General features: G+C 38.8%; 1 protein-coding gene across 8 annotated transcripts in view; it reads right to left on the bottom strand.

The window, feature by feature from the left end:
* Positions 1 to 14609, bottom strand: part of LOC112967336 (olfactory receptor 10A7-like) — a 33388-nt gene that overhangs the window by 14435 nt on the left and 4344 nt on the right. For 3 of the 8 annotated variants that reach the window (XM_026068425.1, XM_026068427.1, XM_026068426.1), the window contains one exon: positions 578 to 2626. The exons of 1 other annotated variant lie outside the window; for it this stretch is intronic. In XM_026068425.1, the coding sequence (XP_025924210.1) occupies positions 1624 to 2589 (966 nt within the window). In that variant the 5' untranslated portion in view covers positions 2590 to 2626 and the 3' untranslated portion in view covers positions 578 to 1623. 4 more of the 8 variants (XM_026068420.1, XM_026068422.1, XM_026068424.1 and 1 more) reach the window with 3 other exon arrangements.

Here is a 14609-nt window from a genome sequence, read left to right as displayed (position 1 = left end):
CATGGTCCATACTGCCAGATGGGTCTGGCATTGCACCTGCCCTTGCTCTCTGATTTGCTTTTGAGCTGTTTTTGTGCAATTCTTCCTGGTGTTGTTTTGCAGTTCAGTAGAGCAGCAATATTCAGTTCTGGCAGCATGTGGAAACATCTCATGCAGCACAGTTCCTAAACATTCCCCATGCAGCAGGGTATGTATCATGCTCATCTCTCCAAAAGAATGATGGATAAGGGACACGGAGACTGGATGCAATTTCCTAACACTTGGCAACTGGAGGCCTTTTGGGTTACCCACACAGTGCCTAAACATCCCTGTGGGGTTTGCTGTGGTGAAATAAGTGACTTGTTGATGAACTATGTTGTGAGACAATGACTGTGATAAACGACGAAAAGTCCAGAAGGACTTGAAAGACGTAGTAAATTTTAACCTGAACCTTGAAGGAAGAACACCAAGGACGGATGGTGAACCTTGAAGGAAGAACGCCAAGGATGGATGGTAAAGGAAGAACGCCAAGGACGACTGGATTGTTTATCCAGGATGTAGAGCATCGCCAAAAGATAAATGGACTGAGAGTTCGGGATGTAAATAGCATTAAAGACCAGCTGGATTATATTAAATGTCATATTGATAAGCAAATAGCGAACTAGGTAATTAGTAAACAATGAATCAGCATATGGAGTCAGAATACAAAAGTGTGATTCTGCTTACAATAAAGTGGACATGCGTAGCATTCATATTGAGTGTATTGCCGTGTCTCGTCTTCACTGCAACACATCCCCTGATTAAATTGCCCACATAGGCATGACTTGAAATATCCTTGGGTGTCTGCAATCCCCATGGTTATTTCTTTTACATTTGGGCTGGCAGATATAACACAGACTTACGGGAAACACACCTTTTTTGCACTGAAAGCTGGAACTAGAATAGGATGACCTAGAATGTTTCTAGCAGCGCTAGATACCTATGTTCAAGCAACCAAATCAAGCTCCTCTCAGCTATCAGCTGAATCACTCCTTAAATGCTACTGATTGTATTGACTAAATTGTGATTGACTTTGATGGGCATGTAGGCACTAACTTACATATAGATACCTACAGTTAGATGTTTTAATCTTGAACTGAGTCCTATCCCTATACTCAGTCAATTAAATCTCTCTCCTTACTCTTTACTGTCTGGCAGGAGGAACTAATTACCATGGGATGAGTTGTACTGATATGCCAGCAGTCACTTAGCATATTTTCCATGAAAATATTCATGACCTTTTTTTCCAGACTTTTCTGGAATTTTGCTGCATATTAGATTTTTTTTGTATGCTGGAGCCATGTTTTCTTATGACAATAATTAATTTTATACACTCTTGAAAGTTAATCATTGAGTAGAAAAAGGGCAAAAGGTTTAAAGACACTGTAATTAATGTACAGAGTTTATGGCTCAGTTTTGTAGCCTATGTAATATTTTGGAAACTTACATTAAGTATACTTATTAATTCAATACATAGATGATTTACATTTCTTAGTATTTTCCAATAAAAGTTAAAATGACCAAACTCTTTAAAGGCTTTGAGGAACACTAATTCATTGATATTTAATGTTTCAAGTGTGAACAATTGTCAGAAAATCAGTGATACTATCTGGTCAGAGACATCTTGCTGAAGAACTGTCTCCTTCCAAATGTCTTCCTCAGAGCATTTTTTACTTCTTTGTTTCGTAAGCTGTAGATGATTGGGTTCAGCATAGGCGTTACTACTGTGTAAGAAAGAGCCACAAATTTCTTGCTGTTTAGCGAAAGACTGGACTTTGGCTTTAAATGGATCAGGCCAGCTGTGCAATAGAACAGTGTCACCACCACGAGGTGAGCAATGCAGGTGGAGAAAGCTTTGCGCCTTCCTTCAGCGGATGGCATTTGGAGGATGGCACAGATTATCTGGATGTAAGATGCTGCTATCAAGATAAATGGGATCAAAACAATTATAACAGTGGTGATGAACACAACAAGCTCAAACAAGTATGTGTCTGAACAAACCAGGTCCAGAATGGGGGAAATATCACAGAAGAAGTGCTCAATCTCCTTTGAGCTGCAGAAAGGGTAGCTGAACAGCCAACCAGTAAGTCCTACAGCGAATGGAATACCAGAAACCCAACATGCAATGACCATATGAAGACACACTCTCCTGTTCATTGTGGTGGCATAATGCAAGGGATGGCATATAGCCACGCATCGGTCATATGCCATGGCACCCAAGAGAAAACACTCAGAAGTGGCAAAGAATATGACAAAGTAAAGTTGTAGGGCACAGGCAGAAAAGGAGATGACCCTCCTCTCCAACAACAAATCTACAAGCATCTTGGGCACTATGTTTAATGAAAAGCAAATTTCAATCAAAGACAAGTTTTTGAGAAAATAGTACATAGGAGTGTGCAAGGCAGGGTCAGTGGTTGTAATTACAACGATGAGAACGTTCCCTGTCATTGTGATCAAGAACATCAAAAGGATTCCCTCAAAGAGGAAGACCTGAAGGGTGGCAAGGTGGGAGAACCCTTGCAAGGTGAAATAGGTCCAGTTTCTGAGCCATGGTGCTTCGGCAGCTTCCATCTGAAAGAGGTGTTCCTCAGAGGGTTCCCAACTCAGCCTGCATGACCCAACATGGAAGAAATAAAGAAGAAAATGTTTATAGGGATGAAGATATAATAGTTGCTGTGAAAACAGTTCCATTATTTCAGTAGGCTGGGTGATCAACTATAGATGGGCAAATAACACCCATCTATAATAAACTCAATAAAAATCCTTATGATAAAAACAAGGAAATAAGAAAAACAGTCATATTAAATGCAGAAGAACTAGGCTTTGCCCCCTTTGTTTTGCTTATAATTTGCTTGTTTTCCTTTTAATTAAGCTATGATGTTGCATGTCTAGTTGGCATTTCAGGTCAACTGATTTTTTTGGAAAAAATATTTTCATCAACAATGTATGTGTTTTACTTTGTGTGTGCAAAATGTGGGTTTATTTCCTACAGAACTGTAATTTAATTATTTGCTTTATTTTTAAAAACAAATATTTTCCCTTGTTTTCACACACATATACACACATGTATGTATGTATGTATGTATATATATATATATATATATATCTTAAATTAAACATGGAAAATAAATTTGTTGATGGTACATTTGTATTTTTGACAGTTTGAAGAGTGGACAAGCATATATTTGGCTATTTGGTCTAATCGCTACTAAAATATAATGACATGCTAAATTTATGTTTTTTAGTTATCATCATTCTTTATTCAGCTCCCTGAACAATTGCTTATTGATTCCAGGTTTTAAGAAACCTTCTTCCTGTAGACCTCTACAATCTACCTGTCCATATTTAAATGTTTGCAATGTAGATAGCCATATCTGAGGTAAATGTTTAAATTACCTTTGTAGCTGGTGTAAAGACAAGTAGATTGAGATGGTAAGTCAGAAACCTAGATTGTAGTTCTCACTTTATCCAGGTATCTGCATGGTTATCACTGCCTGGAAGAACCTATTTCCCTCTATTCCTTATCACAGAAAGGAGCAGCCACATGCATTGCAGAGAGCAATATTAGCTGAGAAAGGTTTTGCCTGACAGTTTGCAGTTAAGGGACCCTCCAACTTGCATTTTGATCACCAGCACTAGTTGACTTTTCTATGTTTTCTCATAGTAAAACAAAGCTCTAAGTCTGCATTCTTATACAACATAACCCCTTTCATTATGTTTTTCCAACACACTTGTTTTCTAGAATGTGTCTTGCCACCACCTGCAAGGCAGGAATGAAATTATAAAATTAAACAAGCCATCACATCAGTTGTTTTTAAAAATACAAATGAGATATTTCCATTCTGATGTTTTTTCAATTCCAGTTCCATCAGCTGAATAATTGAAACATGGTTCACTTAATACACCACTTCTTAATTTGATGTATTCTTTTTCTAAATGTTTTTGTTTAATTACTTGAATGAGGTATATGCAATTCCTACTTCAAAAATGAGTATGAGAGTAAGATGGTGTTTGAAATATGCTACATAAAACAATATAATCTGAAATGTGAGAGCTTAGGTTAGGTGAGCTGAATCCTTCCATTGAGACGTGAAAATTTGTATTCAGTGTAAAATGACAATGCTAATTCTTGGTGATGTTTTCTTGTCTTCCAGTGAGGTGAAGATTTTCACAGGCACATACACAGTCAAACATACAGCTTAGAATGAAATTCAAAGAGATCACCTCCTAAACTTCCTTCAGCAAGTTTGAATAGTCTAATGTATAACTGTAAAGAAATTATGAAATGGGATTTTTTTTTTCTCCAAATTACATGGATTAAGTACTAAAAAATATGTACTTTTGAATCGTAATGTATCAATTATTCTCAAATTTGAAGAAGTGTATAAAATTATATGAAATCAATGACTTCTAAAATAACAATATCTCAATGAAATTTCTATTAAAGGGGAAGGTAATACAAACTTGGACACTTTAGGGATATTACTATTATGAGTAGCCATAGTACTATTATTAGGACAACTGTAGTAAATAGTATTCTGAATATTTTGCAATAATAAAAGGATAACTAAAAAATCTAATATGTGATGGTCCATCATATGATGGCATGGCTCTGAGAGATCATATGCAATTATTACAGTTGCATGTGAATTTTTTCTTTCCTCCTTGAAAAAGAAAAAAGAAATGGGAAAGTAATTCAAAGAAAAGCCATAGTTTGGAGTAGAAGTGCTTTTGTATTGTCCATGGCTTAAAACTCATTTGAAGCCTTTCAAAAATTTCAAGAATTGTAGAATCATAGAAAAACTTGGGCTGGAAGTGAATCCTGGAGGTCTGTAATTCAATCTCCTGTTCAAAGCAGGGCTAATTTCAAATGTATATGGAATTGTTCAAGACCTTGTCCAGCTGAATTTTGAAATCCCCAAAGCTGGGGACTCCACAGCCTCCCTGGGCCCTGGTTCCAGTTCTTAACCTCTCTCTCTTTTTCAATTTTTTTAGTGCCCAGGTAGAATTTCCTTAGCTGCAACTTCTGCCCATTGACTTTCTTTTCACTGTGCACTGTTCAGTAGATCTGGCTCCATGTCTTTTATAGCCACCCTTTATGCTGAAGGCAGCAATGGGATCCCCCCTTTTGCCTTCCCTTTGGCAGAAACCCCGTTCTTTTTACCTCTTCTCGCATGTCCTATGCTCCATCTGACCATCCTAGCAGCCCTCTTCTGAATGCTCTTCAGTTTCTCAATCTTTCACTTGTATGGGGAACCCTGAAATTGGATGCTGTTCTCCATAGGCGGCCTCACAAGCACCAAGCAGAGGGGAGTGGGTGCTTCCCTCAGCTTGCTGGCTAGCTCTTGCTAGATGGTTATCCCTCACCACCTCACGAATGCACTGCTGGCTCATGTTTGACTTGCCCTCCCCCAGGACACACACATCCTTTTCTGCAGAACTGCTCCCCAGATGGCCAGTCCTCAATCTGTACCGATGCATCTTTTGTCCCAGGGTCAGGCTTTGGCATTTGTGTCGGCTGAACTTTATGACGTTCCTGCTGACCCATTCCTCCAGCTTCCTGAGGTTCCTTTGAAAGGCAAACCTGCTCTTCAGTATATGGACCTCCATCCCTGTTCCCAAATCACTGTCATCTAGAAACTTCTGAGGAGGTTCTCCATTCTATCATTCCAGTCACTGATGAAGATGTGAAACAGTATCAGTCCCAGTAACGGACTCTGAGGAATGCCTCTCTTAGCCAACTGCCAGCTAGATTTCAGACTGTTGACCACTACTCTTTAAAGTCTGATGGTCCAGATAATTTCTTTGCCTACCTATTAGTATTCTCATCCAGTCTATATCTTTACAATATATCTACATGGCTACTACAGGAGACTGTCAAAAACTCTGCTGAAGTCAAGATGAATGACACTCTCTCCTCACTCACTGAACCAGTCATCTCAGCACAGAAAGGTATCAAGTTGGTCAGGTATGACTTGTTTTGGTAAATCTGTGTTGATACACACCCCTTCTTGTCCTTCATGTGCCTGGACATGATGATTTGATCCATATTCTTCCTAGAGGCTGAGGTGAGGCTGACTAGTCTGTCATCCATCTTCTTTCTTGGCCTTCTTGAAGATAAGTGCAATATTTGCTTTTTTTCTGTCATCAGGAACCTCCTCAGTGGCCATAGCCTGACAAAGATGGCAAATAGCAGTCTCACAATGGCATCAGCCAGTTCCTTCAGCACCCTCTGCCTCATCATGTCCAGTCCCTATGGATTTGTGTGAGTTCAGTTTACTGAAGTACTCTGTAACTTGACTGCACTGCTTTGGGTAGCGCTTCTCGCTCCCAAACTGTGCGGCTACTTTGTTACTTTACAAAAAGGTTCATTTCAGACCATGGAGGAGGTTTTTCTAAAGAAATCCATATTTTTAGCAAATAAAGATGTTTTCCTGAATGATAAAAGCTTTTGTGTTGTTATCTGCAAACACCCATATGGTAAGCATCAGCAGCTGAGCTACTCATTTACATTTCCCTTAGAGCCTGGAAAGAAATAAACGCTTTTAGATGTTATTTGTGTCATCCTTCAGAAGTAATATAAAATAGGCTAAATGCCAGAGTGCTTGATTTTCTTCCATCTCAAAGGAGTCTTAACATTTAGCTCAGACATGAATGTGTCCATTGCAGATGTCTAGAGTTCTCACATGCATTCTGTCCTGCCCTATAAAAGTACAAATACATTTTTTCTTGAGCCATCTATACTAACACACATTTTTCTTGCCAATTTCTGTTACCATAAAGTCTAGAAAATAATGGTATACCTCAATTTTCATGAGAAGCAATCGAGAGTTTTTGATATGATGCCTTTGTTCCTTATTTCAGATACTAGGATATCTTTTTCCCCTTTCACGCAACACTTCACATCTGAGAAGAGAGCTTCATGCAGGATCCTGAAGAGTCAGTGAGGTTTGTCTGTTTTTCTGACCTGTATTTTATCTTACATGTCCTTCTGAGTTGGGAAGCCCTCTCTGTGTTCATTACCAAGTATACTCAGAAGACAAAACATCTCCCTTGGTATTGTAGCAGACAGTGAACAACTTAAATTAGTGAAAGTCAACTATTCTTTTTTTTTCTTACACGAGTACAAACAATAAAATTAAGAATAATTAAGTTAAAAGTTAAAGTTAAAATAGGGAAAAGTGTGATTTTCCATTGGAATGTAACGGGATGAGGGAAACACCTGTAGCTAGATGCCTTTTTTGAATTGTTAATGAAGTCTGTCTTGATGGAGAGAAACAAAATCCCAAACAAATCAAACCATTTGTTTTAGACAGTGATCTGAGGATGGGTAAATTGCCTTCTGGAAACAACTCTCTCTTTATTAACATGAAGGTAGCAGAGCATGTCATTTAGTGAAAATGTCTACATTTGAATGGACAAGCTTAGGTGAAATGGTTCCTACAGCCGTTCAGAAAATTATAAATTCATGCTTCCAAAACTAAATTTTGAAAAGTGTCTGAGATCCACATTGAAAATAATATTCTGTGAAAACTTAGGAAACCCATTAGCAAGTAAAAGAGGAATTCACCATACCTAACTTCAGACATTCGTAATCCAGTGTTTTGATTGTTGCTCACACACCTAGTGGTGTTTGAAATGCTCTGGAGTATCCAAGACATCCACATAAAGCTAGCAAATATGATACTGATTTGTCTTATAGGTCTCCTGTAGGAGACCTGTCCCCTTCTGGAACATTACTGGAGGCCAGCTAAGATACTCCCAGGTATTTCAAAGGGCACTGAAGGTCTGTGTTTGGCAAATGATTTGACCTCTAAATATTGACAGCTGAGCCTGTCATAGAATCACTCCCTCCATAGTCAATAGAGAGGAACAGACACTTCTAAGACAATCTATCATATGCTAAGTCCAAAATGTCATAGTATAGAAATGTCTTTTTTTTCTCCAGTGAGTATGCTGGGAAACTAGGCGACTAGCACATATGGAGAATTTCTATTGCAAGTATCTAAGTGTTAACTAGTTTTCTACACATCCATTATAGTAAATGAAAAGATACAGACATTTCTTGATCTGGTAAATTTGACCTACTGTAGATATGTGCTACATTAAGATGAATGCTCTCCTGTGTTCTTAAGCTAGGTACTAAGTGCCTAAAATTAGCCAAGGCATGGGAAGGCTCTTTCAGTCTCATACAGCTTTAGTTGTCATATGGTACCATTTCTTCCTATTTCTGCTAACCACCTCTCCAGCTGTTCCTTCCTCCAGACCCCAGGGGTGTTCCCACTAGCCTTTTCTTGCTTTGCCCTGCTAACTGCTCTCAAGAGACACATTTCCGTGCCATGATGGCCACCCCTGCTCCTATGCTTCACTTCTTACTTCACTCTCTTCTCCTGCTGACTGTTCTCTATTGCTCATTTCACTGATACACACTATAGAGAAATGTGAAGCTTTTCTAGCCATAATATTTCTTTACTTTTTTAACCATGTTAAATCTTAGTAAGAACACACATAGCAATCACAATTCTATAACCTATAGAAGATCCCTAAACTGCTCTTCCTATTTCACAGCTCACAGAAAACTCTTCCTCTAGGTTTTTGGCCCTTCTTATTTTTCAACGTTTCTGCTGTTTGCATCCTAGCCTTGGAAACAACTGCTTTAGATTAGGGTGGTCACTTGAATCTCATTCACTTAGTTATTTACCTTAGACTTCTGTATACTGCTACACTAGAAAAGGTTTTCCTAACTAATGCTTTGACTCCTGTTCCAACAGAAATTGTTCTCAAGGAGAATAAAGCAACATATAAAAAATGAACTAAGTTCAAGTTGGTGAAAATGGTCCTTTCTATTTAACTCCTCTCCTCTCCACTAAACTTCAACAGGGCATGCATTCCTTTTTGGAAGTTGTTGTGATGATGTGGGAGTTTTTCTTTCACTTTAAGGTTTCAATCACCAATCCAAATATGGGTAGGATTTAAGTAATTTTAGATTGTCTACATTGTATGTTCTCCCATATGAGTTGGCTGTCTAAACGCCCTTAATTCTTCAGTGGAATGAATTGAGCCCTTCAAGAACATTGTTTATACTACCTCAAAACAGACATTCAAAACAGATCAGATGAATCAAGTTCAAGAAAATGTTCCTCTCTCTCTTCATTTGCAATGAAGGGAGTCCAGATAACTAGCTCGAACACAGACGTCTACACTGTAGATGTAAAAACTAAGATTAATCCAGAACATAACATTATAAAGAATGGTCTACCCACTCTAAATTACGTTTCAACTCATTCTGAACTGAATTTCAGTTGTAGTGAGAAGAAAAAATGGAAAGAAGGCAGCCAGGCAGGCAAGAAGATATAATATGCAATAATGCATTTACAATAATAAGTATGGATTTATTTTGCTTAATTTGTGATGTTGATTACATTGCTTAATTTCCAATGTTTACTACATTCATTGTCTTTCTCCATACGCCCCAAACTGATAGTGATGTTATGTTACTTATTTCTTTCTTTGCTTATTTATTTTTAAGATGCATAGCTATGCATTCCCAAGTTTTATTCAAATTAACTATATTCACATGCCATGTAGTTGTGTCTGAACCTTTAACTCACTATGGATTATTTCCCCTTTTTTAAAATACAAAGCAATTCTCTGAAATTCAGTAATTTACTTGTCTGTTTTTGCAGAGCTTCCTTTACTTCTTTGTTTCTCAAACTGTAGATGAGAGGATTGACCAAGGGAGTGAGAATGGTGTAAAAGGCAGAGAAGACTTTGTTCAGAGATATTTGAGTATTGTAATGAGGAAATACATAGACAGTTAATATTGACCAGTAAAAAAGTATTACCACAATAAGGTGTGAGGAGCAAGTCGAAAAGGCCTTTTTCCTTCCAGTGGCAGAAGGAATCCTCATGACTATGACAATGATGGACAAATAGGATGAGAAGGTCAACAGAAATGGAGGCAGTGAGCATATGCCTGCCACAACAGAAGTGACAAGTCTTGCCACATGAGTGTCACTACAGGAGAGTTTTATGATTGGGAAGGAATCACAGAAAAAATGTTCAATTTCATTGGGACCACAGAAATCTAAATTTGAGATCAGGAACGTCAATATAGAATTAGACAGAAAGCCACTTATCCAAGATGCAGCGCCAAGCTGTAGACAGAGCTTGCCATTCATACAGATTGGATAGTGCAGGGGTCTGCACACTGCTAGGTACCTATCATAGGACATCACTGCTAAGAGATAACACTCTGCAGCTGCTAAGCAACCAAAGAAATAGTATTGTGTAAAACATCTATTGACTGAAATACTTCTGTCTCCACCCAGATAACTAAACAGCATCCTCGGCAAGATGTTTGAACTGTAGCAGATTTCCAAGCAGGACAAATTGCCCAGGAAAAAGTACATTGGGGTGTGAAGGTGCCGATTAGCCATGACCAGCAAAATGATGGAGATGTTCCCGGTTATGGTCACAATATAGATTGCCAGGAACATCAGGAAGAGAAGAGAATGTAGTTCAGGACCATTCCCGAATCCCAGGAGGATGAATTCTGTAACAGCTGTTTTGTTCTTCCACTCTAGCTGTGACATAACTTTCATTCTAGTGAAAAAAGGAGCTGTTAGCACCAATGAAGACCTTGACAGTTAAGACAGAAGAAAGGCACGCTCAAGCAATGAATATTTCTTAATAGAAGAGAGGAGCAAAGAGAAAAAAAAGTCCTTGCATTATGAGACATGTCCTCTGATATCTATGCAGATTTCTCATTCACTAGGACTCACAGGGTCAATCTTTTTATTGCAGGTACTGAAAAGAGCACTTAAAACTGAAGTAATGCACCCATGCTTCTCCTGTGGGGCAAGGAGTATTTCTGACAAGTTTTCAACCTGTGTAAGCAAATTAAAAATTAACTTCTTTTTACATTAGAAACCATCACAGATTTTGCCATATTCCATTCTGGTGTGAAAAAAAAAGCATTTGGTCTGATTGCTCTAATAGGAATAGAGCCATATTTCTATTGCTAATATGCATAGATGCATATTGTATGGTCATTATATGTAACTATGTAACCATCTTTTAATGTGTTGAKTTTTCTTATTTGAAGGAGGCTAAAAGAGAATAGAAGTTGTAGAATCATGAACTAATGTGGATGGCAGGGAATTTAAGAAATTGTGAAATCCAACGGCCTCCAATGGAAAAAAGTACGAAGAACATCTATACCCTCATCAGCATATGTTCTTCTACCTATCAAAAAAAACCAAGACACACAAACACCTTCCAGTTGTCTCAGCATCCAGTATTGTCAGTGGGTGGAATGAAGGACTCCAGACTGAAGGAGTCGCATTCACCCTACTATGAACAGGATGAATCATCTTCTGAAAGTAATGTCTCTTTTCACTCATACCAGAGAGAGTTTAGCGGACTAATTTTTATCAGACACTTAATTGAAAAAGTATAGTTTAGTTGAATCCTGTTGTTTGTCATAGTGCCCTTCTTGATTTTCTCTCATATGTACCGAATTACCTCAGTCCCTCTAAATTTCCTTAAAAAATTCCATTTTCCAAAACTCTTGTGGTTTTGGCTGGTCTTTTCTGCATTTTTTAAAGTATATTCTTAAAATTCAGTGGCCAAAACCGGACACAGTACTGTGATTAAGGTCATACTAGCAAAGGAATTGAACAGAAAAGTTACTTCTCTTTTCTTCTGTATAGACTCTTCTTGTCACCTCTGCTTTTACCCATATAGGTGTGGAGTTGGAAGAGGTATTAACAACCTTATAGCATTAATGGGGTGTGTTTTTTAAATCCATGCGGCTGGCAACACAAATTCCAACCATGACCCTCTGTAGACTGGAAGGAACAATCTTCCACCCTGGGGCTCCCTAAACACATCCACTGTTAGATACACAACCTAGGTTTTTTTCCACCCCACTGTCTTCCCAGATACAGCATTCCAATTTAGCAGTGTCTGTTTGAGTCTTCTTCAGTAGTATCACAGTCACCTAACTCGAAATATCTGCAGTGTAGACATCTGCATCTAAACTACTCACCTCAGACTCCTTTTATAGTCTACATAGCACTTTAGATTAATTCACCCAGTGTTTTAGATATCTACATTGTAAGAGCTTAATCATCCAAGGAAATTATCTATTTCCTTCCATTAACAAGAGCAGGAGTTCAGATATAGACGTTGACTGCTGCAATGCAGGCTGCACTCCCATTTAGATATTATTCACCACATGTGTGCACTGTAGGGAGGTGACCAGACACTATAATAGTGAATGCCATATAAAGGCAGTCATCCAATCACTTGTAACAGGACCACTTTTGGTAGCATAACTCTGTAAGATTTTCACAGTTCTTTCCATAGATGTAATTTAAAATTTTGCATTAAATCTTATTTGTTCAAAACTCCAATGCTGAGCTGATTTACCAGCATCTGACAACTGAAATCACTGAAAGTGTGTTCCATTTCTGTGCCAATTAACAAACTTTTTAGAGCAACACTATTTCTTACCTGAAACCACAGGAGCATTGAAACCTGATCCAACAATCTTTCATTTCTCAAGGTTTGGTACCCCGCTTTATTTTCTTTAGAAATTGGATTTTCTCATGGAAAAAAAAAAAGTTACAGCACTTTTCTTGGCAAAGAAATCCCAGAAAATCGTTCTCATCTTTTTCTTTTGTTACCAGCTGAATATATCAACTCCCCTTTTCTGTTCTGACAGACAGAGTGTTCCTCCCTTCACCTCCTCCTTAAAAACATTTTCAGAGCTGAGTCTGGTGAACCACCCTAGGGGATAATCGAGCAAACAAAAGCCTAAGAGATGTTGATTCATCAGCCTCATATGCACATAAATAGCCATTCTCTTCATGCACATTCAAGTTGTAATGCATTTTTTAGTCTGAATTTTGATTACTTTGGTGACTGGATGGAATCATATTGATAGATACCATGACAGTTGAGTAAAAGATTACTATGGTGGTCATCGTTGCTATCAGTTCAGCACTCCCTTTGGATTCTACAGAAGTTCCTAAGTCTAAAACTCACTAGGGCCTGGATTCAATATCAGGCAGTTATCTGAGTGCCAGCTATTTCAGTCAGCCTCTGAAGATGCTGCTCTATCTACTCGTAATGTAAGGTGACTGTGCTCCTAACTTTGGTATCACAGATAAGTAAGATTGTTCCATGGCCCCGGTCTTTAACCTCAGCTTCTCAGCTTGCATTAGAAGGCCAGGTGGACTGCAGCTCATCTGTTAGTCAAGGCTCAGACTGCTTAGTCTCCAAGGCCAGACAGAAACAGGCTCTTGAATAAACATCGCTTGGCTTTGTTGTTATTTACCTCTGTACATGCATTCTCTGGAAAACAGTGGCCTAAATCAAATTTAGTTTAATATTCACTTTATCAGGCACAATGATGAAATGAGTTTCTTCCAGTGAATACTATCTTAAAACAGAAGCAACATTCACATATTGGAAAAAAATGTAATAAGGGAAACACAGTCAGAAGGCAGCTAAAAACATGCACCCAGTCCATGGTGGACCACCTCCAGGTGGGAGGGAAGGACCCATATTGTTCAGGGCTAGGACCCTTTAAAAGGCAACATACAACTCCACACAGGGTAACACCTGGTTCAAGTCTCTTTTGGGCCCTGTTTGGTGCCCTATGGTGTTAAAATGTGTGAGTATGCACATGCACACGTGCTTGTGTATAAGTGTATACTTTCAGTTCACAGTATGTTAAATAGTGGGGAGCCCATGAGGGCGCAATCTGACAGAATAAAAGTCTTAATAACGCCAGAGAGTATGAGCTCCACGTTCTGCGGCCTGGTGTGAGGGATTTGTGTCTTGGATACCAACACACACAATAACTGCTGTTATAGTGTTAGAGGTCAGTATGGGGTGGAGGAAGCCCTGGTGCAATTTCATTGAGCCAGCTAACCGGAAGAGGTTACTGGAGCAGCGGCAACAAGAACCATGCCTTAGCTTTGTCTTGGTGGGTATTATTGGATTAACTCCAAAGCAGAGCCCAGGAACAAGCAAACCTGCAAACGGTGTGGGAGTTTTGGCACCAGCATCCAAGGATAAGCTGGAAGCTAAATTATTTAAAAACACACATGAATCCACTATGAATGTGCAGAGTGGCAAGTTTAGTTCCCTAAACTAAGAGAGACTTCTGACACATCTTCAGGTATCTTTGTACTGTCAAAGACCTTCGGGGCATGTCCCAGGCATATGGCATGCCTCATGTCATGCTATGAAACTTTACTCTGACAGATTGTGACATAGCCCTCTTATTTCAAGCACTTTGAAAAAAAAGATCACACGAAGTAACTGTGGTTCACATCCATAAGGATACCAAAGATGGATAAGAGCAGATCTAGGCCAAAGGATGTAGTGTTGGTGTGGCAAATCCACTTGGGGAGCAGCCCAGAGAACTCTGTGGAACAGCTCTGAGAACTGTAAACACAGCCCTGTCCATATCAATTGTTCGTCAGTCAGATTTCTCTCCCTGGCATGACAAGACAGACATAATGGTGGTTGCAAGAAATAAGAGACAAGGACTGTTTTGAGTCAGCTTGATAAGC

This window comes from Apteryx rowi, unplaced genomic scaffold (genome assembly GCF_003343035.1).
Source record: "Apteryx rowi isolate R43461 unplaced genomic scaffold, aptRow1 scaffold_27, whole genome shotgun sequence".
NCBI classification, from domain to species: domain Eukaryota; kingdom Metazoa; phylum Chordata; class Aves; order Apterygiformes; family Apterygidae; genus Apteryx; species Apteryx rowi.
This window is presented reverse-complemented; position numbering and strand designations above follow the sequence as displayed.